Below are 27046 nucleotides of genomic sequence, written 5' to 3'. Positions count from 1 at the left end.
CCTGGGAACCATGGCACTCCTGGAAGACAGGGTTGGTAAATGAGAATCAAGGGCCGGCCTGGGGCCAAAGATCTTGAGAAGGCTGTAGAGAGGGGGCTAAGAATTTGCCTGTCCACCATGTGTGCCCTCAGAAAGCTGAGCCTGGGAGGGGAGTTCATGGGGGTATGTGGCGGGCCTGGAGGTGCCATTGAAGGGTACCCTGGTCACCACAGGCTGGAAAAGGCCAGGGGGTGCCTTAAAATTCAAATGCTGTATATGCTGTAGGTCTTAGTACAGGGATGTGTTGGGATTTGCCCAGATGAATGTCAGCATCCTGGGTTCAGTCCTCATGGTGCCCAAAGGGAAGAAGAGTCCCTAAGGTTGGGGCCTTGTTTCCTCTGGTGTCCCAGGTCAGGCCACCTGGAAAGCCTAGGAGGTGACGGGGAGAGCCTTTGAGGAGCTGCTGACCTGGGTCTCATCTCTGGGCGGTGACTCTGGGCTTGCCACCTGCCTGCCTCCTCTTCCTTCCTTTGGCCCTCTTGGCTCCCAGCGTGGGCCCTCACCTCTCCTGGCTCCCTCAGGAATCTCCTACTGATGAGCTTTACCCAAGTCTGATGAATAAGTGGGAAAAAGGCATTAGGGCCCTAAAAGCAGTAATGCTCCCCTCCTACTAAGTTCTAGCTAAAGAAGCCAGCTCCTCTATGCACTGTAGTAAAACCCAGTCTTTGAATCCTTTCCCCTTGGAATTTGTGGTAATTGGCTGAACCAGACCTTTGTAAAAGATGATTGATATAAATATGACTGTTTAATTCACCTAAAATAAGAAGTTGCTTTCAAGCCCTACCAGAGTCATTTCCTATAAATCTTGCCTAATTACAAATTATCTTTCATCAGTTATTTATAACAACCTGTGTGAACTTCTGCTTCCTTTGACTGGCAAACAGGGATTGCACCCACATTAGATTCTGGGAATCTCTGCCCTTATAGGGTGCTCAGTCTGACCTAAGGGACACTGTAAACAGATAGTGCCTTGCAGGGGCAGCACTGGGACCAGGCCAGAGGGGGACGCATAGGGAGGGAGACCCCAGGAGGCTTCACACCAGAAGTCAGGTTGGAATGGTGCTGTGGAAGTGTTCAGCCAGCCCTCTGGAGAGCCTGTGGGCGTGGATGCAGGAAAGCCCCTGGCCTGTTGGGGAGCTCCCAGGCCTCAGGCAGGGCTTGTGTTAGGGGACGTGTGGGTGATGCTTGAGAGACAGGCTGGTGTGGTAGGCCCAGACCAGCCATTGAGGAGTTTGGACTCCATGGGCTTCAGGAGGTCCAGTGCCTTCTGAGAGCAAACAGAAATGTTTATGAATGTGTACTTTTCTTCTTCTTAAGGATAAGATCTAAAGTTTTAAATCAGATTTATAAAGGGACCATGCTTTAGAAAACTTAGAACTTGCACAGGTGAAAAGCCAGAAAATAGCATTTGTTTTGTGTTGTAAAATGTCTTTCTGGTTAAATATGATAAATTAAAAGCATCTCTTTGCTCAGTCTCCTTACTGAACTAACCAAAAACTGCAAGAAGAATAAGAAACAGAAAACGGGCTTCCCTGGTGGCGCAGTGGTTGAGAGTCCGCCTGCCGATGCAGGGGACATGGGTTCGTGCCCCGGTCTGGGAGGAGCCCACATGCCGCAGAGCGGCTAGGCCTGTGAGCCATGGCCACTGAGCCTGCGCATCCGGAGGCTGTGCTCCGCAACGGGAGAGGCCACAACAGTGAGAGGCCCACGTACCGCAAAAAAAAAAAAAAAAAAAAAGAAAGAAACAGAAAACTCTCTTCAACAAAACTAAGGAACACCTATATGTAGGAATGCAATGAACAAAGAATGGTTTCCAAACACAGGGAAAATTAGTTCTGATGAGGGAGGGCTACAGAAAGGGAAATTTGCCTCTGTGGAGCTAGGGCAGGGAGGTCAGAGTCCAGAGGGCCAAACCCAAGAACCACCTTCTTGGACTGGTTAGCAAAGCCACCATATGTGGGGACGTTTAGGAGTGTCCCTGAACCCTGTGTGATGCCAAGAAGTTACTAGGGAGGTGGAGTTGCTCAAGGAGTTGAGCAGATTCGGGGTAGGGGAGTGGGGGGGAACCATGGGCTGCCAGCAGCCTGAACAATGGAAAGACAAAGGACAGTTAAAGTAGGTGTAATTGGTATCTCTGGAGAGGAGAACAAAACAAATGGAACAGAGAAATATTCAAAGGTATAATTAATAGAAAACGTTTCCCCCCTGCAGTAAAGGAACACATAAATCTTTAGTTTGAGAGAACATACTGAATTTCAGGAAAAATAGATATGGAATATTAAGTTACTAAACTTCAAAGAGAAAAGAAAAAAGAGTTCTAGAGCACCTAGAGGAAAATGTTAGTATACCTATAAGGGGAACTAATTGGGCTGGCCCAGAGCTCTCCACAGTCATAGTTAGAAAACACAGGGGCTGTACCTGCAAAGTCCTCAGGGAAAGGAACTGTCAACTGAGAATTTTACATCCAGCCAAGCTGTTGTTCAGATAACGACCACAAAGGTATGTTCGGACTTTCAAGAACTAGGGAACATGGTTCCTATGAGCTCTTTTAACATGAATGAATGAATAAAAATTTCTAGAGATACACTCCATAAGACATGAATGGGCAAGCTATGACTAGAGGACTAGTAACCCCTCAACAGAGTCCTAAGGGGGATGGCATCTACCACTCGCTTGCCCTCAGGTGAGCCATGGTTCACACAAGCACCACAGTGCAAGAGACATTCAGCCTTCAGAGTTACACCGAGCTTATGGCATTTGATGGTTCAGCTGACTGATGCCCACACACAGCTCTTGTGACTCTGGGAAGACCACAGATTGGAGGTGAAAATGGGACCAAGGGAAAGGTCAGAAGTAAACACTACATGCATCCTCTGGTCTCTTTCGGGGGATGAATTTGACTCGAGGTGGGTCTGGCCCAGTTCTGAATGAGACACTCCTGGAAGCTGGGTATCACTTGAGGCAGGTCTGAGGGTCTGGTTTGGTTCTGCATCTTAGATGAGAAGTCCATGGCCTTTGTGCTTATGTGCCCTACTCCTGGGTTCATGACAGACCTTTCTAATTGGTGGCAACAATCTTTCCCACTGATCTTTCTCAACCCCAGCCCTCCAGGCAGTCTCTACCAATTAATGGGGTTGGAGGAAAGTTACCTTTATTTCCCATCCTTGTTCTGGATTCTGGAGACTGACTGGACCTAAAGGGAACCAAGGCCAAATCAGATTGTCCTGAGAAATGCTCTCAACCTAGTGGACCCAGATAGGCCTCAAGGCTGGGGAATGAGGTAGCCAGGACTTGCTTTCCTTACAGTTACGGCCTGGGTCCCATCTTGCTCTCAGCCTCCTGCTGGTGTCTCCCCTTATGCTTCCAGCTTCCCTGGGGCTGTGTCTGATGGCAGCAACTCTTATCCCTACCAGGGACCCATGATCAAAAAGGCAGGAGGCCACTGGCCTGAAAGCTAAGCAGGTCAAGAAATGTTTTCTTGTGTGAAAACTGGCATTTTTTTAAAACTCAAACTTTCTGAATTCTCCCATCCATTCCTGAGAGAGTTGCTCCAGGACCCAGGACCTAGATCCTGGTGCCCACCGTTCTGCAGCCTCTGCTTCTCTGCCTGGATACATGGAGGCCGCTGGGCTGGCCTAGAGGTCCTTCCTGGCCTGGACCTTAAAGGAGAAATCCTTCCATAGCATCTTCCTGGCCATAATTGCCTGTTATAGAAAGGTCAGTCAAGAATTTATCAAAACCTTGTTTGAAGCTGTGGGAACTCTTCCGGCTGCTCTTAGAAAAACAGTTTCTTTAAATTCACTCCCCTCCTGGTGAGCAAAGGCAGCCATTTATTTGTGTGAAATATTTCTCTTTCAAATATTCAACTGGAGGTGGCGGGGGGCATGTTCTAGAATGCTGCCATGTGGACCCCGGCCTAGTTTTCCCTTGGGAGCTCACACGGTCTCTTCCTGCTTTTCCTGCCAGTCTGCCCAGCCTGAGCAGGCCCTCCCTGACTGCAGCCGCCAGAGGGCCTCCAGGCTCCTTCCCACGTGGACTAAGGCAGCCACGGCTCTCCCTGGTGGCCCTGCCCTTATGGACAAACCTGGTGTCTGAGCATCTTTGGTCACTGGAGCTTGTCGGCCTCATGCCTCTCTTGGGAGTTTCTGACAGAGGGGAGTCCAGCTTTTGACTGGATTATTCCTCCCAGCAGTGATCATGGTATGGGACAGAAGGCCACAGGGGTACTGAGGAGAGCTGGTGGGGAGGCCGACGGGATTGGTCTTGTGGCGGGGGCTCCTTCCTGCCCTGCTAGCTAGCTTTAAGACTTGTTTCTGATTAGTCAGTAGCCTTAAATGCTGAAAGGGAGGAAACCTGGTAGAAATACAGCAATTTTTACACCCTCTACCTTTCTTGGCCATCTTTTTAAAATATCTATCCTGGATAAGGCATTTTTAGTCTTCCGCTGCTTGTCTTCCAGCCACTCCTTCATAGCTCTGCCCTCTCCCTCCTTCTTCACCTGCCTGTCCTCCTGTGTCTTTTCCACTTTACGGCAGTGTCCCTCTCCCCTCCTGCTCACCTGTCCTCATCCCAGCCCTCCTCAAGGAGCAGGACTCCTGGAGGCTGCTGAGAGGAGCACTGGCCTCCAGGGCTCTCACTACTGATGAGCCATATCCATGAAGCCAGGTCTTCCCTGGGGCTGGGCTGGGTCCCGATTATGGACACCTCCCTCCCTCCCTCCCTTCTGTGCCCAGTGGAGACCTTTGTTAAGGAGGGCCTCCTGGGGAGGGCATTCCTCTGCCCTCCCCAGGAGGCCCTAAGCTACTCCAACCCTGGCCCCCTTGGGACTTGTGTCCAGTAGAGTGTCACACACAAATCTGGATCTCTGGCCATGGATGGGCCCCACTTGTGGTCAGAAGGATAGAGAGCTGGCCTGTCCTGAGGATAGGGGACTGAGTGGGAGAGGGCTCATGGCCCTCGTGGGTGTGGCCTTTTCCTTCAGAGCTTCTGAGGCTTCTCAGCCCTCAGGGACGTAGACTCAGGAGCATGTTGTTGAATGCTCCTCCTTATGGGAACTTCTCTGGCCCTGGGGGTTGTGTTCTTGTTGTTCTCCTTTCTCTGACCTCTCTGTTTCTGATACCCCTTCTGCTCCTGTTAACGTTGATGCTCCCCACAAATCTTTTCTGGACCACTGCTCTCCATGTGATCTTTATCCCCTGAGGCTCACCTGTGAACTGAACCCTTAACTCTCTCAGATAAAAATATCTAGACTTGTCTGAATTGACCCCAAGCTCCGACCCATTTCCTGATGTTCCTTGGATGCCCCCCGAAGACCACCAACTCAGCGAAACCAAACTCAACCTAGTGATTTTGCCATTTCACTCCCCAGCCTCCACCCACCAATTGGCTTCTCTCCCTGGATCCTCCGTCTCAATCAAAAGAACCACTCCTCCCTAGACCCCAGGTCAGAATACCCCTGCTGAGCCTTCCCTCCCTCTTGGTCCCTGGACTATCTTTTGGGCTGTTGCCTTATTCTCACTGTCTCCCTACCTCCACCATCTCCCTGACGCAGAGCTGGAGCACTCCCTTGTTTGAAAAGCTCGGAGGCCCTGCTCCCCTGGCCCTTCCTATTTTAGCTCTGAGCTTCCCAGGTAGTTCTGGTAGTTGGGTGCACACTGTTGCCAGGAGCTGTTCTAGGTGCTGAGAATAGCACTGACTTACGCCTTGTCAGGCCTCTGGGCCGTTGCAAGTGCTTTCCCCTCTGCTTCGATTGCCCTTTACCTTGGGGAGAACAGCCCATCCATTAAGACCTGATTTAGATGTCTCCTAGTCCTCAAAGCCTTGTCAGACTTCTGCCTTCCCTGGACTGTGTGGAGGTGTCTTACAGTGATTTGTTTGCACATCTGTCTCCTCTCTGGACTGGAGGCTCCCAGAAGACTGGATCCCTGTCTGATTCACTTTTTTAAAAAATTTATTTTAGTTAAATATTGAATAGGTATTTATAGAGGATATAAGAACACTGATAAAATATGTGTAAGATGTAAAGGTTAGCAATACAACGAACACCTGTGGGCCCACCTTCCTTTGTAAGAGATGTAATCCATTCTTACCATCCGTACCTATCACAGGGCCTGGAACTATCATTCCAGGGGTCAGTGAATCTTTGCTAATGACTGAATGCTCGAATGAATGAGTGAATGAATGTGGTTTTCTCTATGTGTCTCTCAGCGTTGCTGGCCAAACTCCGGGGGAAGTGGTCATAACTAAGTAACATCACTGCCCTAGCTCAGCCCCACTCCGTGAGCTCACTGCACTGCCATATGACTTCCTGTTTACTTTGCATCTACACTTATTGAGTGTCCACTCAGTGCCCAGCATGGTGCTGGGCCTGGGCTACAGTGAGAAGCAAAATGTCAGGCCGCTTCTGAGGGAGTTTCCACTTAAACAGCTCTTCAGAAGAAAGAAAAAATCCAAAGAATCCAAATTGCAGTGCTTCCCACCCCTCCATAGCCTCACCATGCTCTCCCAGAGGTGGTGTGGGACATGGTTAGGGACATGGACTGGTGGCCTTGATATTGGAATCCCAGTGCCACCACTTACAGGTCATAATAGCTTTGCAAGTTCCGTAACTTCTATGTGTGGCAGTTTCCTCGTCTATAAAATAGGCAAATTGGATCCTACCGCATGGATTTGCTATGAGGCTTAAAGGAGTTAATATGTGACAGGTGCTTGGCACATGTGGTGCTCATGGTGAGGGCCCAATTAGTATCACCATCACCGTGGTCAAGCGGAGTGTTCTATGTGGTGGGACTGGGGGTGCAGCCCCTGGCCAGAGAGGACTCCGGGTGTTGTTCCTGTCATTCTGTCCTGCATGAGGTCAGATCCAGCGGAGGGCTGAGTGCATACCTGTCACATGCCATGTCTCCTCAGCTCGAACACATTTTGGGGCCACATTTTAATGTTCTGAGTCGTGATGTGACTGCAGTCCATCCATCCAGGAAACATGTCTTGAGCATCCAGCACGTGCCAGGCACTGTGCTAGGCTCCGGGGTGCAGCTGTGGAGAAAGCACAGAGGCCCTGCCCGCATAGCGCTGGCAGGCTAATGCAGGGACCACAGAGGGTGCACAGAAGCAACATACATAGTATATGATGAGTCGGAAGGCGCTCAGTGCCATGGGGAACAAAGAGGCAGGAGGGATGGAAGCTGCATTTTAAATAGGGTGGTCCAGGAAGTGTCTCCAAAACGATGCCACCAGAGCAAAGACTCGAGAGAGCACAAGTGCCAGCAGACGTAAATGCCCAGAGGCAGGAGTGGGCCTGGCATAAGGGAAGTGGACACAGGGAGAGAGAGATAGTAGGAGATGAGGCTGGAGGGAAAGGGCCCAAATCTCATGGGGCCTCACAGACCATTGTAAAGCCTTTGGCTTTTCCTGTGGGAGGGAAAGGAAGGTTTAAGCAGACAAGGGAAGTGGTTTGATTTATGTACGTAAAGGATTATCCCAGCTGCCGCATGGTGAAGACTGCCACATAGAGGGGCAAGTGGGAGCAACCCAGCTTGTGCAAAAAAAAAAAGAGGGCACAGTGATTGACAGGTGGAGCGAGGAGGCAGAGGAAGTGGCCAGACACTGAAGCCCACAAGATTTACTGATGATTGACATGGGCTGAGAGAAGGGAGTCAGAGACTCCAAGGGGAAGATGAGGAGGGGTACATTTGTGGGAAGATCAGGGGTCAGCTTGGACACAGCAAGTTTGAGGTGCCTGTAAGACATCTCAGTGACGATGTAGAGTTGGCAGTGAGCCAAGGGAGGAGCTCAGGGGAGGGGTCTGGGCCAGACACACATTTGTAGTTATCAGTGGGGAGTGAGAGTTAAAGCCTTGAGTCTGGGTGGGTCTTGAACCTCAGGGGTTTGTGTACATTTGTGAAATGCTTGTGTGGACAAAAGCTAAGTCCCTGCAGTGTAGGAAGTGGGGTCCCTGGTTTGGGACACGAGGAAGAACCTGCAGAAGAGCTTGGAAAGGTATGGCCAGGAGAGAGGAGGTCGCCCAGGAGAGGGTGGTGTTCCGGGAGGCCAGTGGAGAGCTTATTTCAGGAAGGATGGAATGCTCAGCGCTTTCAAGTTCCGCTGCTGGTCAGGGGATGATCAGGTGGGAGGAGGAACTGAGAAGCGACTGTCAGATTTGATGATGTGGAGGCCACTGGTGACTGTCACCTGAGAGATTTCTGTGGAAGGATGGGCAAAAGCCAGGCTGTATTGGTTGAGAGGAAGGGAGGAGAGGAGCTGGAGGCCGTGAGTAGAGACCACTCTTTCAAGCAGTGTTGCTGTAAAGAGCAGCAGAGAAATGAGGCATAGCTGAGGGGGAAAGTGGGCCAAAGTTCTTTTTTCTTTTTCAAGATGGGAGACACATGTTTGTATGGCCATTGAAATCATCCAAGTAGAGAGGTAAACATGGACGATGAAGGAGAGGGGAGAATTTGTGAAGGTGAGAAGTGGGCCTTGGGAACAGGAGACAGGCAAACACAGTGGGACAGACGCCGAGAGGCCTTAAATGTACAAATTCCCCTCCAGTGGCTCCCGCTTTCCCTGCGAGATGGTGAGCAAGTCGTCAGTTACAGCAAGGAGAGGGAGGGACATGCTGGCGGCTTGCAGATCAAGGAGAGGTGTGAGGAATCATCCAGGAGACAGGAGAGTGAAGGGCTCATGGGCGTGTATTGTGATTGCCAGGTGTCAACTACAGTCACCGTATGATGTGTGAACACACATCAGGCCTCTGTGCAGGGAGCGTTGCCCTTCCAAGTGCAGACTTTGCTGGGTGCAGTGGGCATTGTTTGTTTATTCACTGTCACCACAGCTGAGTTGAAAGTTAACTTGAATTTGGATCCCTAAGTGTCACATAAAATGTCCCCAGAAAGACTACATTGTGATGCAACACTGAATTTAAAAAGTCACTGTGAAAAAAAAAAAAAAAAAAAGTCACTGTGTACACGGAAGATTGCCTGTCACACCTCACGCAAAACAAACACAGTAGAAATTGCTAAGTTTCTCAGGAGAAACCACTGACCTTGCACAGCCTGAGAAGGGGCTACAGTCTCTTCACATATTATAAAGGGCTCTTCGTAGCTTCTGATTAGCTTTTTTAAAAAATTTTTATTTATTTATTTGGCTGTGCCATGTCTTAGTTGCGGCACACAGAATCTTTGTTGCTACATGCGGGATCTAGTTCCCTGACCAGGGATCGAATCCAGGCCCCCTGCATTGGGAGCATGGAGTCTTAACCACTGGACCACCAGGGAAGCCCGTTTCTGATTGGCTTTCAAGGGCTGCTTTTAAATTCTAGCCCTAAATAATTTAAGTAAAAAATGAAATTATGAATTTAGCCGTGTGGGATTATTTCTTTACAATACCTAGAAATTAGTCTACTGAAAGGCCCTAGAGCCCAGGTTCCAAGTGTGGGCCAGACATGGCTGCAGCCACCACCACACTGGGCCTCACAGCTGGTGGCAAAGGTGGCTCAGAGGGGCTAGACTCAGACTCTGGTTGTCCCACTGAAGAAGAAAGTGGCAGGTCTGTGAGACTGGATGGATGGGTGTATTCTGTTGTTGGTTGATGGACATTCAACAGTGTTTCTTTTTCCTGGAAGAGTCTTTATTAGACCAAGGGTGTGTCTCTTCCCCAGCAGTTCCTCGGAAGGGAAGAAGGACTGCAGAGTGTCTTGAAGTGGGCCTCGCCAGGGAAGCTCTTCGTCTCCCCTCTGAAATAGCTTGTCCTAAGGCATCCTACAGTTGGCTCCTGAATTTTTTTGGCAAGCAGGTGGTCTTCATATAAAGGCAGCAAACTTAGAATCCCCTCCTATTAGTCAGACCCTACAAGGACCAGGAACACTGGGGCTGAAGGGGCCAGGCCAGGATGCTCCACAGGCGGCTGTGGCCGGGCCTCTGCAGTGGCTCTCAGCCAGGCTGCCCTGTCGCCTGGGTGCCAGTATCCACCCAAATGAATACAGACTGAAGCAAGTATCGAATTTCAGGGAAGCAATATGAAGCATTGCTTTTGGCTTTTTGTGCTTGGCTTTTTTCAAATTGGAAAACTGGCAGAAATGAACTGAAATTGGGTCAAATGAGAAGGAATATAGGGCATTGAGTTTAGCCTGATGGTTTGCCAGTTAATGGAGATGGCATTAACTGGGCATTGGAGTGCCTCCCCACCCTCACCTCCAACTGCCCGGGGTCGGCCTCTGAAGTGGACAAGCCAGAATGTAACAGACCTGCCAGGGAAGTAGCTCTAAACTAGCTGCATGTTGAAATCACTTAGGGAGGAACAAAATAGTAATGCCAGGGTCCTGTCCCCACAGATTTTGATGTAATTTGTCTGGGGTGCAGTCTGAGAGTCAGAAATTTTAAAATCAGCTTAGGTGTTACTAATGTATAGGTTTAGAGCCTTGGTTTTCAAAGTGTAGTCTGCAGACTATAGTAAAGGCATCACCTTAGAGATTCTTTTTTTTTTTTTTTTAACAGCTTTATTGGAGTACCTTAGAGATTCTTAAAAGTGCAAACTCCACCCCAGACCTACTGAATCAGACTCTGCACTTTAGTGGGATGTAAGAGGGGACACTCATGAGGCGATCACATGGCCCGGTGCTGACGGTTCAAGTCGGGGGACACTTGTCAGTCAGCACTCGGCCAGTGGGGGCTGTGATATGCCACTGGGCAGCAGAGGAGGGTGGCAACGGGGCTTGGCAGAGTCACCTAGGTTGGTGGAGACCTCTGCAGGGGACTTCTCTAAGGTATATCTCTAACATCGTCATTTTCAATGTCATTTCAGCGTTTCCAGGAGACTGGACCCCAAGGAGCCCCTGGGTAGCCAGAGAGCAGCTTCCCCAACCCCGAAGCAGCCTTCTGCTCCTGCTCCCAGCCGTGAGAGCCCCCAGGAGACAAGGGCACAGGGCCCAGCTGGCCAGGAGGCTGATGGCCCCCGCAGGACGCTGCAGGTAGACAGCAGGACGCAGAGATCAGGGCGGTCCCCCTCTGTGTCACCGGACAGAGGCAGCACCCCCACATCACCCTACTCCGTCCCCCAGATCGCCCCCCTTCCCAGCAGCACGCTGTGTCCCATATGTAAGACCTCGGATCTCACGTCAACCCCCAGCCAGCCAAACTTCAACACCTGCACCCAGTGTCACAACAAGGTCTGCAACCAGTGTGGGTTCAACCCCAACCCTCATCTCACCCAGGTAATCAGCTCTGTGCCGTCTTCCTCCATCCCACCTGCCTTCCCAGGCCTCCCCGGTTCCCCTTTTTACCAGCTCTCTTTTCCTGGTCATTTCCCTTGGCCATCAGCTTCTGTGTCTTCCCAGGGCTTGTATTCTGGCTCCCAGATGTGGTAGCAGAGAAAAAGTCTTGGCCCCAGATGTCCTGAGGGAAAGGACTGAAAGCTTGGGCTCAGTCCTGAGTAGAAGGCGCTTTCTTACCTGGTCCAAGTTTGACCTGGAAAAATGGCCTTAGGGAGGGTCAACGACAGTCTTACGGACAACTTTTCCCAGTGGATGCTCATTTGGAGAGGGCCACGAGCAGCTGCAGGGCCCAAAGGGAGGGAAGTCTCCCTGGCCATTGGCCAGCCTCTCTCCCTGACAGTGGGTCTTGGAGAGGGATGCCAGTGAGGGGAGCAAGGTGTTAAGGGAGACAGGAAACTGCCTCCCACCTGGGCTTCAGGAACCGCCTCCCCTGGGCTTCCGTTCCAGTAAGCTGGGGCCTGATGGAGTGGAGCAGCTACCCATCCCAAGAAACAACCTTGGAGTAGAGACCCAGACTGGGGGCCAAGCATCCACATGGAGGCAGTGTCCTACACTCATCAAGAGGCCACTGCAAGGCCATTTCCATGAGATTGGCCTGCGTTCTCCCCCAGAGGACCCTGGGTTCCCAGCCCCACCCTTGCTGTGTTGGGATGCTTTGAGTTGCTGTGGGATGCTCAGCCAAGCCCCTGAGCCTCTCTCTGGTGCCATGGAGGCTGGGTGCCCCAATATACTAGCTGGGCTGGGGCCGTGCCTTTGAAATAAGTGGGGTTGTCAGCTTCCTCCCTCTCCTCCGCGGTAACCCACAGAAGTCTCTGGTAGACCCCCAGGGCTCTGCCCTTGGGCCGGGTGGAGAGTGGTGACTGCATGCCCGCAGCTAGGATTATCAGCAGCAGGAGCCGTTTGGACCACATGGGCGGGGGGATGAGTGAGAATAATTGTTCACAGGTCGGGGTCTATTTGTGATATGAGGTGCTGTGGGTGTGGGACGTGTGCTTTGCGAGAGGTAAGTGTGAGATTCCAAGGAAGGAGCTGCCGGTGTGGGGAGATGATTCAGTGCGTTTGCAGTCGCTCCTGGAGTGTGGGGGCTTTCTGAGGAGGCGTGTACACTCGTGATTATTACATCCGTGATTAGAAACAACCCATCCCTGCACTGATCAGTTAGGTAAGTGTTGCTCCTCAGTATTTAGAACAGTGTGGTTAAGGCCAGGGAAGCTCACCTGGCTGTTTCTGCTAGCGAGAAGCAGGGAGGCTTGGCAGGCAGGGATGAGAGAGGCTGCTGTGGGGATCCCCCTCTTGTGCTGGCCCTGCCTCCCAGGTTTCAGCTTCCAGAGACGCTCACTAGAGCAGCAGGACCCGAACGACTCTGGGTGGGGTAGGCGGAGATCAAGGGAGAGCCGCACACGGTGGCACCAGTTTCCTGGTGGGCATCTCAGTCCTTCCCACACAACAAACTCCCCCAGCCTAGGACCTTTGGTGAGGTGGGAGGGGAACCAGCCTTTGGCTGTGCCTGGAAAAACAGCAGAGTGGGAGGACCTTGGCGACACTCGGTCCATCTGCCTCATTGTGCTGGGAGGAAGCCGGGGCTCAGGGCCAGGAGGAAAGGGGCCTCCAGCTTACTGCAGATTCACAGTGTTTGGTGAAGAGCGGGCCTCCGGACCAGGTCCTTCAAGGCATATACATGCAGGAACTCCAAGACAGGGCTGTTGCTGGTGGCCTTTCCCAGACTTGCTTTCACTGAACATTAGGGGCTGCTGTTCCATGGCATTCAGTTTGGGAAGTGCTGACCATTCTCCAGCTTTTCGCCTGGTGGATGCCCTTTTCTGCCATGGTCTCCAAGCAGAACCTTTTCTTCTTCATGGTTGGCTTTCAGTGGTGTTCCTGTCAAGGAAGAGAACCCTCGGCCCATTTTCCTGAGGGGCTGGCAGAGCCTAGTTCTTGAGTCAGAGCAGTTGCCCTTCGTCACTTCACTAAAAGCAGGTTCACTTCCCTGGTCATGCTTCCACATAACGAGAAAGCACATCTGCAAGTTTTGCCCACATACCTGCTGATAGATCCACCTTGGTCAAACCACATCTGTTCTGGCCCTTCTAACATGATGTTCATCAGCCAACAAGGCTATCTGTGGGGTTGCCCTGGTGTCCTGGGCTGGGCTCCTGCCTGGCCTGAGGTTCTGGGCAGCGCAAGGGGTGGGTTCTGAAGTCAGGCTGGTGTAGGTGGCAGGGGCTCAGGCAGAGTGACCTTTTCCAGGAATTCCAGCTCCAGCACTCACTTCCTTTTTTGATTACTCACTTCCTTTTTTGATTTCTCACTTCCTAGGAGTAGCCCAGCTAGAGTGGAAAGGGGTGGGGGGACTGCCAGTCCCAGCACAGATGCACTACAGACACTGGCCACTGGGCAGCTTAATTGGGGTCCTGTCTGGGGGTGAGAACTTGTGCCTGAAACTGCTAGTGTGGTAATGCCGAGGTAGCCTGGGTCCTGCATCCTGCCTTGAAGGTCACCGAAGCCTCATCAGGGCATGTGAGCAGGATGCATTGTTCCTCAGCTTTCCACCACACAAGTGACTTGGAGGGTTTCATGCCTCTCAGACCACTAATGAATCTGCTCTTGGATCTTTGGAAATGAGACCATGGAAAACGAACCTTTTATCGTGCGTGTCACAAGGAGAGAATCAGGGGCTGGTTGGTAACTCAAGTTGCAGCACAGATTAGGAATGTGATAGAACTGTTGTGCTGAATGGCTATGTGAGGACAAAGGAGTAGAAAGGAAGGAAAAGACTGGCACTGCTGGGCCAATGGTCACTGGAACTCAGAGTTTTGGTTTTTCTGTCTCATGGCATCTGTCAGCATCTTATTACTTTAGCTGGGTCCTGTGGAAACAGCACACCAGGTCTGGAGATGAGAATCACATACAGGTCAGCCCCATGTGGCCAGAATAGTGTCTGAGATCTGGAACCACTGCTTTCTGGCCAGTGTGCCCAGGGGCTGCTGGATGGGTACCACACTCACACAGATGTGGCACTTGCTGTCCTGCCCGTGCCCGGGTTGGCTGGCTCTCAAGGCTGTGATGCCTTGAGAGGAAGATGCCTGCCCATGCACTTTGCTGGGGGTCTGAGTGCCTGGAGCACATTAAGACTTCATGGAAGTCAGGGAGCAGCTCAGAGCACCCTCTGTTTACAGTTGAGGAGACCAAGTCTTCGTTTATTCTGATTCATTGGAGCAAGGGAGCTGGGGACCCAGAACCAGTAGCTAGGTCTCCAGTTTTACCCCAAGGATTCCCATCCCCATTCTCCTTATTCATAGTCCATTTTTGCTTGGGCTGAGGATGGTTCGTAGCAAGCAGGGCTATCCTGGCCACTCTTCGTGGTGGAGGCTGTTTTTTCCTGGAGATCTCCAGCCCTGGTTGCTCAGGGCAGGTAAATAATTTAACCTGTTTGAAACCATGGCAAAAGACTGGGGGTTTCCTTGTGGGGTCAGAACATTTCTCACCACCCACAAAAGACCCTCCCTGTGAGGACACACTGACCAGGAAGCCAGAGGTGTTAGCATTTAAGCCAAGTCACTGCCCAGTGATGGGGAAGACAGGAAGACTGTTCTCTTCTCTGCCTGGATGTGGGTTCTTACACAAGTACCTTAAACCTCCTGAATGTTTAAGGAGAAGCAGGGTCCAGGGACCAGTCTCAGTGGCTTTGCCGATGCCCCAAGCCTGCTCCGTGCCACGTTAGCCCACCTGTCTGCTCTTCGGTAACTCAGCATTCATGCCTGCCACCCCTTTCTCCTCTGGGACAGAGCCACCTGTTCTGATAGCTGTGGGAAGGAAATGGGTGTGGCCATGAGCCAGCTGGGTGGAGGGGGAAGGTAAGGTCGGGGTGGACAGCGGGGTGGGAGTGAGCTCCTGGAGAGGACAAGCCGTGGCTGGGGGCAGGCATGACCTGTCTCTGTCAGCCCCCTCAGGGGCCTCCTTGCCCTGTTCAGAGAAGCCCCAGCAGCACATCCTGGCCTGGAACTCCTTCAGTGGAGTCTGTCCTTGCGCTAGCAACAGCATCACAGGAATGAGTGCTGTGCAGAGGCAGGGCTGACTGCACGCCTGTGCTTCCCGGTCGGATCAGCAGAATCCTCTCAGAGCAGCACCTAAAGTGAGGCTGTAGCCTGCATGTGGGAGGCCCACCCTCTACCCCTGTGGGTAGCAGCAGAGCTGCCACCTTATCCCCAGCCTTCCAGGTCCAGACAGCCCATGTGCCTTCAACCTCCCTTGCTCTAGTCAGAATTGCTTATAAGCCCCTCTAAGAAAACTACAGAAGAGTGATCATGGTCTTTCTTCGCCCGTTCCAAGGTCTAGACTTTGCTGAGATGAAGCCAAGACCAAGCTACTGTGCCCTCCCCCATTCCCACCCCATTGGCAAGCCTTGGGCTTAGGCACTTACCCGGGTGGGTGGTGTGGAGAAGGGAGGGAGAGACGCAGTGGCCACAAGCCTCTTCCTCTCCTGCCTGCATCCCACTCTTTTCCGGCGAGGGCTGGGCCACCATCTGGCTCGGGGGTGGTGCTGTGAGTGCAGCACAGATCCCTCTGCTGCAGCCACCAGCCTTGCCCCCTTCCCTCTGCTCCCTCCTGGCCACACTGCTGCCTGGGCCACTGAGGAAAGAGGAGCAGGTGTTAGAAGGACATGGATCAGTGGTGAGCTGAGGAGAGGCAGAGGTGTCCTCCTCCTTCCTGGGCCCAGCCTTCCCCTCTCCACCTCCAAACAAAGAGGAAATGGATCTCCAGGTGGCGGGCCCTTTGGGAGGCCTTCTCCCCTCTGTACGTCTAGTCCTTGGGTGGTTTGCCTGGCAGTAGCCACTTTGACCCAAACAATCTCTTGAGTCAGTAGGGAAATGCCCCCCAAGATTCAGCCAGCCTTGGGCAGCCAGCCGTGCTGTCAGTCCCTGCTCCCAGGAACTAGGCCCCTTGGCCGCCTTGCTTGGGCCACTACGGGGTGGAGGCCAGAGCCACTGCGGGCAGGCAGAAGAGGTGGCTGTTCAGGAGTGGGAGTTTTTTATAGCTGTGGCCATCAGGCATGGCACTTAACTTTTAGCTATGGAAGGGGGCTGTAAAGTTATCTAAGAATGAATGTAAAATTAAATCAGAACAGAAAATACGAAATTTTATTCCTAAAACACCTGATTTTGTATGTGAGGGCAAAAGAAAACAGCATGAAAAAGAATGGAGTGAAAAGGGTAGAAAGAGAGAAATAAAGTAGGAGCAGGGAGAAGGGACAAGAAGGGGAGAGGCAGGGGTCCAGAGGCAGGAAGAGGCAGAGGAGGAAAGCTCCATAAAGTAGCCAGTTGCTGGCTGGTCACCTGTTGGTTCTGCCGTTTCTGCTGTCTGTTAGCTCAAACTTTGGCCTGAGCAGGCCCGCTTGTATCTACTCAGTCAGAGGGTGGCCCTCTCCCTTTCTCTCATCCTTTCTTCCCTCCACAAATGCTTTTTGAGTCCATATATAAGCCAGGAACTGTCCTCAACACTGGAGATTCAGGCAGAGCTGCAGCAGATGTGTTGCTCAGACTTGGGGAGCCTCCGGGCCAGAGGGAGAGGCAGCTCGTTCACCAGTAACCACGCCTGCAAACACACAGCCACACCTGGGGGTCAGGGTTGTGGAGGACCAGGAGGAGGGCTGGTGGGACTTGCTGTGATGCTGTGACAAGACTCTTGGGGACTTCTACAGGGAGGGGAGGTTAGACTGCAGATGCTGGACCAGAGACAGGTGGAGGCAGGGGAGGCCTGAGGGGAAGTACGTGGCCCATGTGAGGGCCGGGGTGCAAGCCAGGTCCAGAGGGCAGGCAGGTCCTGCTGGGGGCTCCAGATGTGATGTCAAGGGTTTTGGATGATGGCAGTGGGAAGGTAAGGTATGCATTTAAAAACATCTTTTTGGAAATAGATAATGGTGATGGTTGCACAACATCATATATGTAATTAATGCCACCGAATCTACACTTAAAAATGACTAAAATGGCACATTTTATGTTATGTTTGTTTTACTCCCCTTCCTAGATGTATATGTATACAACAATAGCACACAGACACACACACCCCACACTCTGGCCGCTGTGTGGAGAATAGCCTATAGAGGCAGGCTGGGGCTGGGGTAGAGATGGTCATGGGGTGGAGGGGAACCGTGACAGATTCCTGGTGTATTTTGGAGGCTAAACAGACAGGTTATGGAAATGTAGTGGACATGGGGGTAGGAGATGGAGATGGAGAATTCTTCTGTTTGGGTCGTGTCAAGTTGGAGTTGTCTGTGAGCACCCAAGTGGAGTGCAATAGGGTGACAAATCTAAGACCCTGGCGTGCAGGCAGGTCAGGAATGGAGACCTTGGAGATTCACAGCCATATACTGACATCAGTATACTTCCCACTAAACACTTCAGTAAGCCTCTCATTAGTTAGAGATCAGTATTTAAGGGTTTTTTTTTTTAAGGTAAAATTTATATAGAATGAAATGTACAAAGCTTAAATGTACCATTCAGTGAGCTTTGACAAAAGCATGCACCTGTGTCACCCAAAGCCCTCCAGTCAAGACAGACAACATCCCCGTCACCACAGAAAGTCCCTTCAGGCCCCATCCCTGTCCATCCTCATCCCTCCTCCAGGGCCAACTGCTGCTGTGATTTTTTATCTACCGTAGATGAGTTTTGCCTATTCCAGAACTTCATATAAATGGAATCATACAGAATGCACTCTTTTGTGTAAGTCCTTTCTCAGCACAGTGTTTTTTGAGCTTCATCCGTGTGGTCAACTCTCGAGAAGCTTGGCTGAGAAGGAGAGGAGAGAGCCTGGACAGTAACTAGGGAAAGTGTGCAGGCAGGAGAGGGTTTCTGAAAAGCAGGAGACAGTGGTGCTGTCTGAGCTCCGAGAGGAAAGCCATGCCTAGGCATGTGGGAGATGGGGCATGATTGAAAGAGTGGGGCCCCCGAAAAGGCAGGTCTAGATCCTGAGTGTGGAGGAGGCATCCTATTATGTGGCTCCTTTTTGAGACACTGGAAGCAGGGCCATCATTTGATCCAGAAGGCAGGGGAAGATGACAGGCAGGGATGGGGATGGAGAAATTGAACCAGCCTTTGTGGAGAAGAGCTAACTGGAGAGATGGAGTGAGTTAACAAGGCAGCTGGGGGGCCCGGGAGAAGCTAGGACATAAGTTAGTTTACAGTGGAGCCCCTTTGCCTGGTACCCATTCAGCTGTTCAGGTGTAGGCCCGGAGAAAAAGGTATGCAGTTGGATCTAATTCTGGAGCAGACACAGGTCAAGAGAGCACAGACATTGAGCAGAGTGTGACAGGATCGGCAGACCATAGATTTAGCTGGGTAGGAAGGGATGCGAAAGCAGAGGGCCCATGGACGGACAGAAAGCAGAGGCTCGGTGGGGGAGGTCTCCACAAGGCCCCAGGCCCGCTGCAGTGGGGAGGCCTAGGAGATGATCTGGAGGCTGGAGGAGGACAGACACAGGGGTAGTTTGGGAGGAGAGACAGTCTTGGGCGAGGGTAAGCTTGAGGGTGAGGCTGAGGGATAGAGGTGTCAGGTGGGTTAGCGGGTGGCTGCCATCTGCAGTGACTGTGGGTGTCAGTGCAGTGGAAGCCTGGGAGACCAGGGCCAAGGACTTCTGAGACTAGAGGCCTGATGAGGGGGCCTGGAAGACAGCAGGAGCCAGGAGGGGAACAGGGTGGGGAAGCCAAAGGCTGAGCTCCAAGGGCCCTAGGGAGTTTAAAGAGAAGGTGAGGCATTGCCACATTCTGAAATCCAGGGAGTGCAGCTTCTCCTAGAGAGATCATCTGGGGTCCAAGAGGGGTATGGGGATGGGGTGTAGGGGAGTTGGCTCGGTCCTGGACAGGAGGTTTTATAGGACACAGTGGACAGGCCTGGGAGGGAGGGGAGGCCGTCTGGGGTAGGATCGGTGGGGAGTTGAGGGATATCGGGAGGAGGATCAGCAAGGGGATGGATTCTCTCCCTTTCATGGAGCTCCAGGCTAGTGAGGCCTTCCAGCCCCAAGCAGCAATTGGGTTCAGCCTCCACCACCCAAATCCTGGCCTCAGATGCTGGGCAGATTCCCAGGGTCCCCCTCAGGGTCCTGACCTGATGAGATTGGCACAGGCTTCCCCAGTGGGCCAGGACTGGCTGATCCAGCTCTGGATCAATGTGCCCTGCTCTATGGGACCCTGTGGTACCTGCCCCTAAACCTGAGGTCAACCAGCTGACAGGCCAAGCAGATTGGTGGCAGACTTGGGGCAGCTAGATACTGGATGAGGCAGATGATGTGTCCAATGCTAGGGGCAGTGTGAGGGCACAGGCCCACCCTTCTTCCAAGCACACAGTGGGCTATGTGCCTCCTGTCGAGGCCTGGCGAGTGACTCACAGCCTGGAAGAGCATGAGGTCACACTGGACGGAGGGGCCCTCCCAGGAATCTCTAGACTTGGCACCAGCAGGGAAGGCTCATTTATAAGCTGCTCCTGTGATGTTTCAACTTGTACCAAAATGGAAAAAAGAATGAATGCAGCATCAGGCATGATGTCAGTGCAGTGATCTGACACCCTGCATGCCCGCTCTCCCAGGCGGGGCTGGGCTCGGAGGCAAGCCACTGCTCTCTGCAGGAAGGCAGGCTAAGTGACGTCTGCCACCCTCCTTCCTTGCTGGTGGGGACGTGGGAGGGGATGGTGGAAAGAGAACCTGTTACTGCTGGGGGCCCTCAGAGCTTCCTGGTAGCCACGGAGGTGACAGTGCGGCAGGCCCCACCCAGGGGCAGAAGCAAGTTCCCTGGGCAGAATCCTTTGGGGCCAAATATGACATGCAAGGCTGGATCCCACCCTTTGGGGCTGAGATGCACGGTGGCAGGTGCAGTGCCACCAGTGCCCCTGTGGGAAAGATGTAGAAACCCCTCCCCCAAAGTTTCCCCACTCCCCTTCCTGCCCCAGAGCCCAGTGGAGGGAGCCGCAGGGAGAGGCCACGCAGACGTGTGGTTCACAGAGCCCCCAGCCTGGTCCCAGGCCTCTGGATCCTTGGTGGGCTGCACTGCCTTACTGCCCTTCTGTGATTGACCAGTGCAAGTAAGGGAGCAGCTGAGAAAGGCTCTTCTCGGGGAGAAAGTCCCTTCAGAGCCAGGAACCCACAAGGCCTGCTTTTTTGAATCTCTGGCCGGCTCCTGGCAGAGCAGGCACTGGCTCCCTATGGGAAACCATGTTCCTGTAGCTTCTCCTTCCCGCATCTGCGGACCAGCTCTTGGCTGCACACCATGCTGAGCCTTCCCATCCCCACGGCTGCTCAGACCCCCACTGGGCTGGGTGCAGGGGCATCTATGCCTCTGAGATGGCACAATGGGTCCCCTTGCTGGCAAGAAGGATCAGCTTGACCAAAGCTGATGTCAGGTGGAACCATCTACCTCAGAGTAGCCCTGGGAAGTCCCCTTAGCTCCATCTTTGGGTCTTGGGACATGAAGTCTGTGACCTGCCCATCTCCTGGCCATGGGCCAAGGGCTTATGGAGATATTTGATAACAAGACTCTAAGAGAGGTTCCCTGTCACACTGGTAGAAGGCCATGCCCTCTGATTCTGGTGGGCAGCCAGCTAGGAGGGTACCCAGGAGCCACAGACACTGTGTCCAGCCGAGGAAGACTCTCGCTGTTGTTGGTTCCAGAGCCAGGGGAGCTGCCCCAGGCCTGGTCATGTATACCCAGCCTAGGTGGGCAGGTGGGCTGGTGGTGCACAGCCATCTCCCTCCCTACCCAGTGGATAGCCTCCATCCCCCTAACACAGGGTAAGGACCTTGGAGGAGGGAGGAAGAGGCTGAGGATGAGCCCCTCCCAGCAAGCTTCTGAAGTTCCACGGGGGAGGCAGAGAGGGAAGTCTTTCTGGGTTCAGAGAGATCCCCCAGCCAGCTTTCTCCTTGGGTGGCCTTGTGTGCTGGCCCTATCTGCCTGGGCCTGAGCCTGGGAGGGGTTGGGGGAGGGCACGGTCACGGCTCCTGCCGTCTGGAAGAGGCTGGATAGAAATAGCTACGCCCATCTGGGATATGAGTCACTGAGGGGCGTTTTAGCTGTTTCTTGGAGAGGTTCTATTTTAGGTGAGACGCCTGTGACAGCCTGGGTGATGGAGGCTGGGTAAGTGAAGGTTCTGGTGGTGAGTGCAGGAGTTTTAGCACAGGCCCTTGTTCAACCCTGTCCAGAACCCAAAGGAGGGTCACCCTGAAGTCCCAGGAGAAAGAGCCTCACCTCTCAGGTTCCTCTTCTTGGGAAGTCCCACCTCAGGGCATGCTGCAGTGATGGGACCTCCAGTGTGGGCTGTGCACCCACCACAGGAACTGAGTTTGTGGCTGCCGTCCTGGGCCAGGACCTAGGCCTCCCCTCAAGAGGGTAATCATCTCCCAGGGTCCCTCTGAGGGTGAGCCAAAACAGCTTGCCCCTGGGAGCTCCCACTTTTGATGGGAGTGAACCCCCATCACCCTCGCCAAAAATGACTTTTCTAAAGGAGTCTTTGGGCTGAGTCCCCGGGACACAGATTGTTTCCTCTGTAGCTTTCTTTGTCCAAAGGCAGACAAAACTGCCTTGGGTCTTCAAAGCATCTAGATGAGTTAACAGTTCCCGGCTTGGGGGATGGCTTCACTCCCCAGTGCTGCGGCATCACTGTTCTTATGGTTTCTAGAGCCAGGCTTGGTCTTTGAGTTCCGCAGGGGCAACTTCTAGACCCATGACTTGACTTGGGTGAGGCTAAGCGGTCTGCAGAAGAGGCAGACATGCAAAAGGCCACAGGCTGCAACCTGCAGCTCAGGAGCTGGGCAGGGCTGGCAGGGCCAGTCTTGCCAGTAGTGCCACTTCCAAGCTGGGCTACTGTGAGAGCTGGTGGCTAAATCACACTAGACCTTGTTTTTCTCTACCGTGAAGATAAAATGCAAGAATGCCTGCGAACATGCCCTGTGTGGTGCAGGGTGCCAGGGGGTACTCATCAAAGTGCAGTCTTCTCCCCACTCCTTGGATGCTGCTCTTGGGCTGCTGGGCAAGGCAACCAAGCCCAGGCTTCCAAACTGTGGCAAGTCAGCCACAGCGGCAGCAGCACAGCCCTGTGACCTCAAGGCAGAGAGCAGGGCTGGAGGCACCCCTGAGGGTGGGCAGAAGGAACTTTCTGCCCCAGGGACCAGACTGGACCTTTCCCTGGCAACTGGGCCACTGTGGTGCTTTCAAAGACTCTGGCTGCTCAACCATAGATGAGCAGACTTGGCCTCTGCCTTTCTGGTTGAGAAGGAGAAGCCTCTTCATGGGATGCTGAATCTCCATTCTCATGGCTGCAGCCTTGCAAGAGCTATGCCCCTATTAATAGGTTGTCAGGATTAATCCTACAGCAAGTATTTCTGGAGTGATCCCTGCTCTGTGCCACACACTGTGCATTGTCCCAAGACCGCCTAAACAAGAGCGCATGGTTGGGGCAAGGATACAGGAGACACCCAAAGGGACAAAGTAGCAGAAGCTTTGGGAAAGAATAAGTGAAGAGGATAAACTGGGTGATTACCTACAGAGTGCTTCGGAGGTATTTTCTTTCTTTCTTTTTTAAAAAAATATTTATTTATGTATTTATTTATTTGGCTGTGCCGGGTCTTAGTTGCAGCATGCGGGATCTTCGTTGCCACGTGCGGGATCTTTAGTTGCAGCACGTGGGCTCTTTAGTTGCAGCATGCAGGATCTAGTTCCCTGACCAGGGATTGAACCCGGGCGTCCTGCACTGGGACCGTGGAGTCTTTACCACTGGACCACTAGAGAAGTCCCAGGTATTTTCGATTGTGTGGCCAGGGAGGGCCCTGTTGGTGAAGTGATACTCGGTTGAGACCTGCATAGCTAGCAACAACCGGGGGCAGAGGGAAGAGTGAGTGCAAAGGCCCTGGTTACAGAAGAGAGCTCAGAGGACCACTTGGCAGAACAGGAGGTCCGGCGTGGCTGGGGTGAGACAGCAAAGGGGAGAGGGCAGGAAAGGAGGCCAGAGAGAGGCATAGGCTGGGGTAGATAGGGGGCCTCATGGGTCACAGTAAAGAGTTCCCATGGTTAAGTGTGGTGGGAATTCACTAGAGGGGTTTGAGCCTGTAAATGACATTCTCTGATTTGTATGTGGATTTTTGGAGGAAGATGATATTGGCTCATGTAACTGGAAGTCCGAGGGTAGACTTAAGGCAGAGCTGGATCCAGGGAATTGAATAAAGTCATCAGTTCTGCTCGTTCCTCTTTGTCTCACCTCCGCTTCCAACTGTCTCTTGACTTCATCCTTAGTGCCTCTCTGCATGTTGGGCAAGAAGGCTACTGACCACTCCAAGGCTACGTCCTTCTGATGAGTGAGCCTATCTCCTGTTGTTCACTCACCCAGTAACATGGAAGGACTCTTGATTGGCCCTGTTTGCAAGGTCACATGCCCATCCCTGCACCCCTAGCTGCAACCAGTGATTGGCCCAACTTGAGTCATGAGCCTGCTGTCCTAGGGAGGAGTTAATGACAGAGAGAAACTACACGTCCATCGTGGGAACAGCAACACATGCCTTGTTTATTCTGGAGGCACAGATTATCCCATTTTCTTTAAAAAAATTTCTCTTCCTTAAGAAAGCAAAAGGTATTTTTATTCTACTTACATCACTTACATTGCATTACTTTGCCCTCACTTATTTTGCTCTCAAGATTTCTCATTTATATCTTGTCTCCTCAGCTAGACTCTAAGCTCCTCTAGGACAGGAATCATGGTTTCTTTTTATTTTCTATGCCTCCCTCTCGTACCTATTACTCTTCACTTCTTTATTCATTCTGCAAGTTTTTATTGAGTACCTATCGCATACCAGGCACTGTTCTAGGGCCATGCTTTTCCTCCTGGTTTATATTTCAAAAGGTCACTCTGGCGGCTGTGTGGAAACAGCCTGAAGGGGGCAGCAGGGGAAAGAAAGTGACCAGTTGGAGGCTTTTGGGGTCATCCAACCAGGAGGATGGGAGCATGGATTGGTGAGGCGGGATGTGGACATGGATGATGTACGCAGGTCTGAGGTACAGCCAGTGGCATGCATGGGGAGGACCCTGGCAGGCAGTCTGGCAGGCAGTGTGTTGGTAGTTGGGGGTGGGGAGTGTGTGACTGCCTCTGCTCGGCTCCACGCACCTGGCAGCTCCTAGAGGGCAGGGCAGTGCTATCTGTCCCTCAGCCCACCTCCTGGCAGCCCAGAAACACCGGAGCCGGGCTTGGTTCCCCTGCCTGTGCTAGGAGCTGGCCCTGGCTGCTGTGGGCTGCAATGACCTGGACCATGGGCACCCCCAGTCCTGACCACCCTGATGACCATGATGCTTCCTCCTCAGGTGAAGGAGTGGCTCTGTCTGAACTGCCAGATGCAGAGGGCTCTAGGGATGGACATGACCACTGCGCCTCGCTCCAAGAGCCAGCAGCAGCTGCACTCCCCAGCCCTGTCTCCAGTCCACTCCCCAGCCAAACAGCCCCTGGGGAAGCCGGAGCAAGAGAGATCATGGGGCCCAGGGGGACCACAGCCTGGCCCCCACCAGGCTGAGACAGCCAGAGCCACCTCAGTGCCGGGGCCTGCCCAAGCAGCTGCCCCTCTGGAGGTGGGGAGGGTGTCTCCTCAGCCCCCTCTCCCCATCAAGCGTTCCACAGCTGAGCCCAGGCCACCTGCAGGAGAGGCCCCGGCCAAAAGTGCCACCACAGCGCCCTCTGGGCCTGGTGCTGCTGAGCCGACCCAGGAGGGCCTCACTGGGAAGCTCTTTGGCCTTGGTGCATCGCTGCTGACCCAGGCGAGCACCCTCATGTCTGTGCAGCCTGAGGCCGACCCCCAGGGCCAGGCTGCCCCCAGCAAGGGGCCGCCCAAGATCGTCTTCAGCGATGCCAGCAAGCAGGCTGGCCCAAGACCTCCAGGCTCAGGGCCCGGGTCTGGGCCAGCACCTGGAGCCAAAACTGAGCCTGGAGCTAAAACAGGTCCTGGATCAGGGCCTGGAGCCCTGGCAAGAACTGGGGGAACAACCAGTCCAAAGCATGGCAGAGCAGAACACCAGGCAGTGGCCAAGGCTGCTGCCAAGCCAAAGACCATGCCTAAGGAAAGGGCCACCTGCCCACTGTGCCAAGCTGAGCTCAACGTGGACAGCAAGGGCCCCGCCAACTATAACACCTGCACCACATGCAAACTGCAGGTGTGCAACCTGTGTGGCTTCAACCCGACGCCCCACCTGGTGGAGGTAAGAGAGCTGGACCAAGCATGTTCCCTTGGGCCTTGGTGAGGGGCCAAGGCCTGGGGTGATGGGGGGGCATGGGAACCAGAAAGGACTGTAGAAATCTGGGTCTGTAGCAATCACAGGGCTGCCCCTACACAGCTGCAGAGAGTCTATGCTCCCTTACCTGTCCCTGCCCCGGGCCTGTCATTCCACTCAGAGAATTAACTGGCACAGTGGACAGAATAATGGTGCCCGCTGCCTCTGATCGGCTGACCAGTGCCCTGAGGCTGGTCCCAGAGGTAGCCAGGTTCAGGAGGCCCTGAACCGGCCTCCCCATTCCTGGCTATCATGGGCATGGCCCTCATGGATGATGCCAACCCCCGCTGCGCAGGCAGGAAGAACCTGAAGTCGTACCCTGCCCTCAGTCTGTGACCCTCACAAGGGTTGAAAGGCTGTTAGGCAGAGGGCTGTGCCCCCATGCCCAGGGCAGGGCAGAAGGCTTTCTTACAGCGGGGCAGCCCAGCCAGGCAGTGTCCTCCCTTCATCCCCTCGTTTGAGGTCGTGGATATTGATATCTGCTTGTCAAAGCCACAGTCCTTGGTCCACATACTTTCCTGTGGCAGGGCCTAGCCCTCCTTGGGGCTGTTTGTGGGGATGCTCAGAGATGCTCTTCTTACCCAGAGGGAAGTTTGAGGGAGTGCTGGGGTTGGGGCCTGTCTCTCTGCAGTCCCTCTTCCACAGGAGGGTTCTAGGCCCCGTGCAGAGCTGGGTGGAAGGGAGCAGGAGGCCTGGTGCTCTCTTGAAGCTTGGAGCCCAGCCTGGGAGGTTCAGAAGGTGCGGAGGCACCCTGGCAGAGCAGGACAAGCCTGGGCCGGAAGGCTGCTCCTGCCCCTGCCCTCATCTACTCCGCCCTGCTCAGGGCCATCCATGTGACCCCTACATTGGCTGCCTTGCCCATAGCTGGGTGTGTCCCCTTCCGTGTGTGCCCTTGCGGTCTATGATTGGCTCATCTTGGCAGGTGGATGTGTCCCCAGCTGTGTCATATCAGGAGATGTCAAGCCAAGCCCACTCCTCCTGCACACGGTAGCCACCTGAGTCTTGGGGCCCCTGGGCTAAGCCATATGTGACTGATGGTTGGGCAGAGTGTGGAGTGCAGACCACCGCTGGCCCAGAGACAACAGAGGAGTGTGTGGTTGTAGTCATGGTCTCTGTGGCGCCTTGTTGTGACTTGCCTTGGGCCAGGCCTCCATGGGAGCAGCCCACTGTGATAAGGAAGACTACTTTGGCCGCCACAGGCCATATTTTCCAACATATAGGGAGGAGCAGCCTGAGCAAGATGAGTGACCTCCTCGTGTGATGCCTCATGTGATGCCCTCCAGGTCCTCACTGCCACCTCCCCAAGCCCTAGGTCCAGTGGCTCACTGGAGGATGGCTGGCCTGGCTGCCCAGAGAGGTGAGGGGGCACCAAGGGGTCACCACAGGGCCAGAGGAGCTCCAGTCCGGAGCCAGGCACACACCCACTGCCGGGTGGGGCAGCCTGACACTGAACCCTG

The 27046-nt window shown here is 53.4% G+C and overlaps 1 protein-coding gene across 5 annotated transcripts in view; it reads left to right on the top strand.

The window, feature by feature from the left end:
* Positions 1 to 27046, top strand: part of BSN (bassoon presynaptic cytomatrix protein) — a 91327-nt gene that overhangs the window by 37795 nt on the left and 26486 nt on the right. For 3 of the 5 annotated variants that reach the window (XR_007479929.1, XR_004479151.2, XM_033413080.2), the window contains exons 2-3: positions 10837 to 11245; positions 24633 to 25517. Coding sequence is in view for 1 of the 5 variants with exons in the window: in XM_033413080.2 (XP_033268971.1) it covers positions 10837 to 11245; positions 24633 to 25517 (1294 nt within the window). In the remaining 4 variants the exon portion in view is untranslated. The other 2 variants (XR_007479931.1, XR_007479930.1) reach the window with 2 other exon arrangements.

Source organism: Orcinus orca, chromosome 10 (assembly GCF_937001465.1).
Source record: "Orcinus orca chromosome 10, mOrcOrc1.1, whole genome shotgun sequence".
Lineage (NCBI taxonomy): Eukaryota > Metazoa > Chordata > Mammalia > Artiodactyla > Delphinidae > Orcinus > Orcinus orca.
This window is presented reverse-complemented; position numbering and strand designations above follow the sequence as displayed.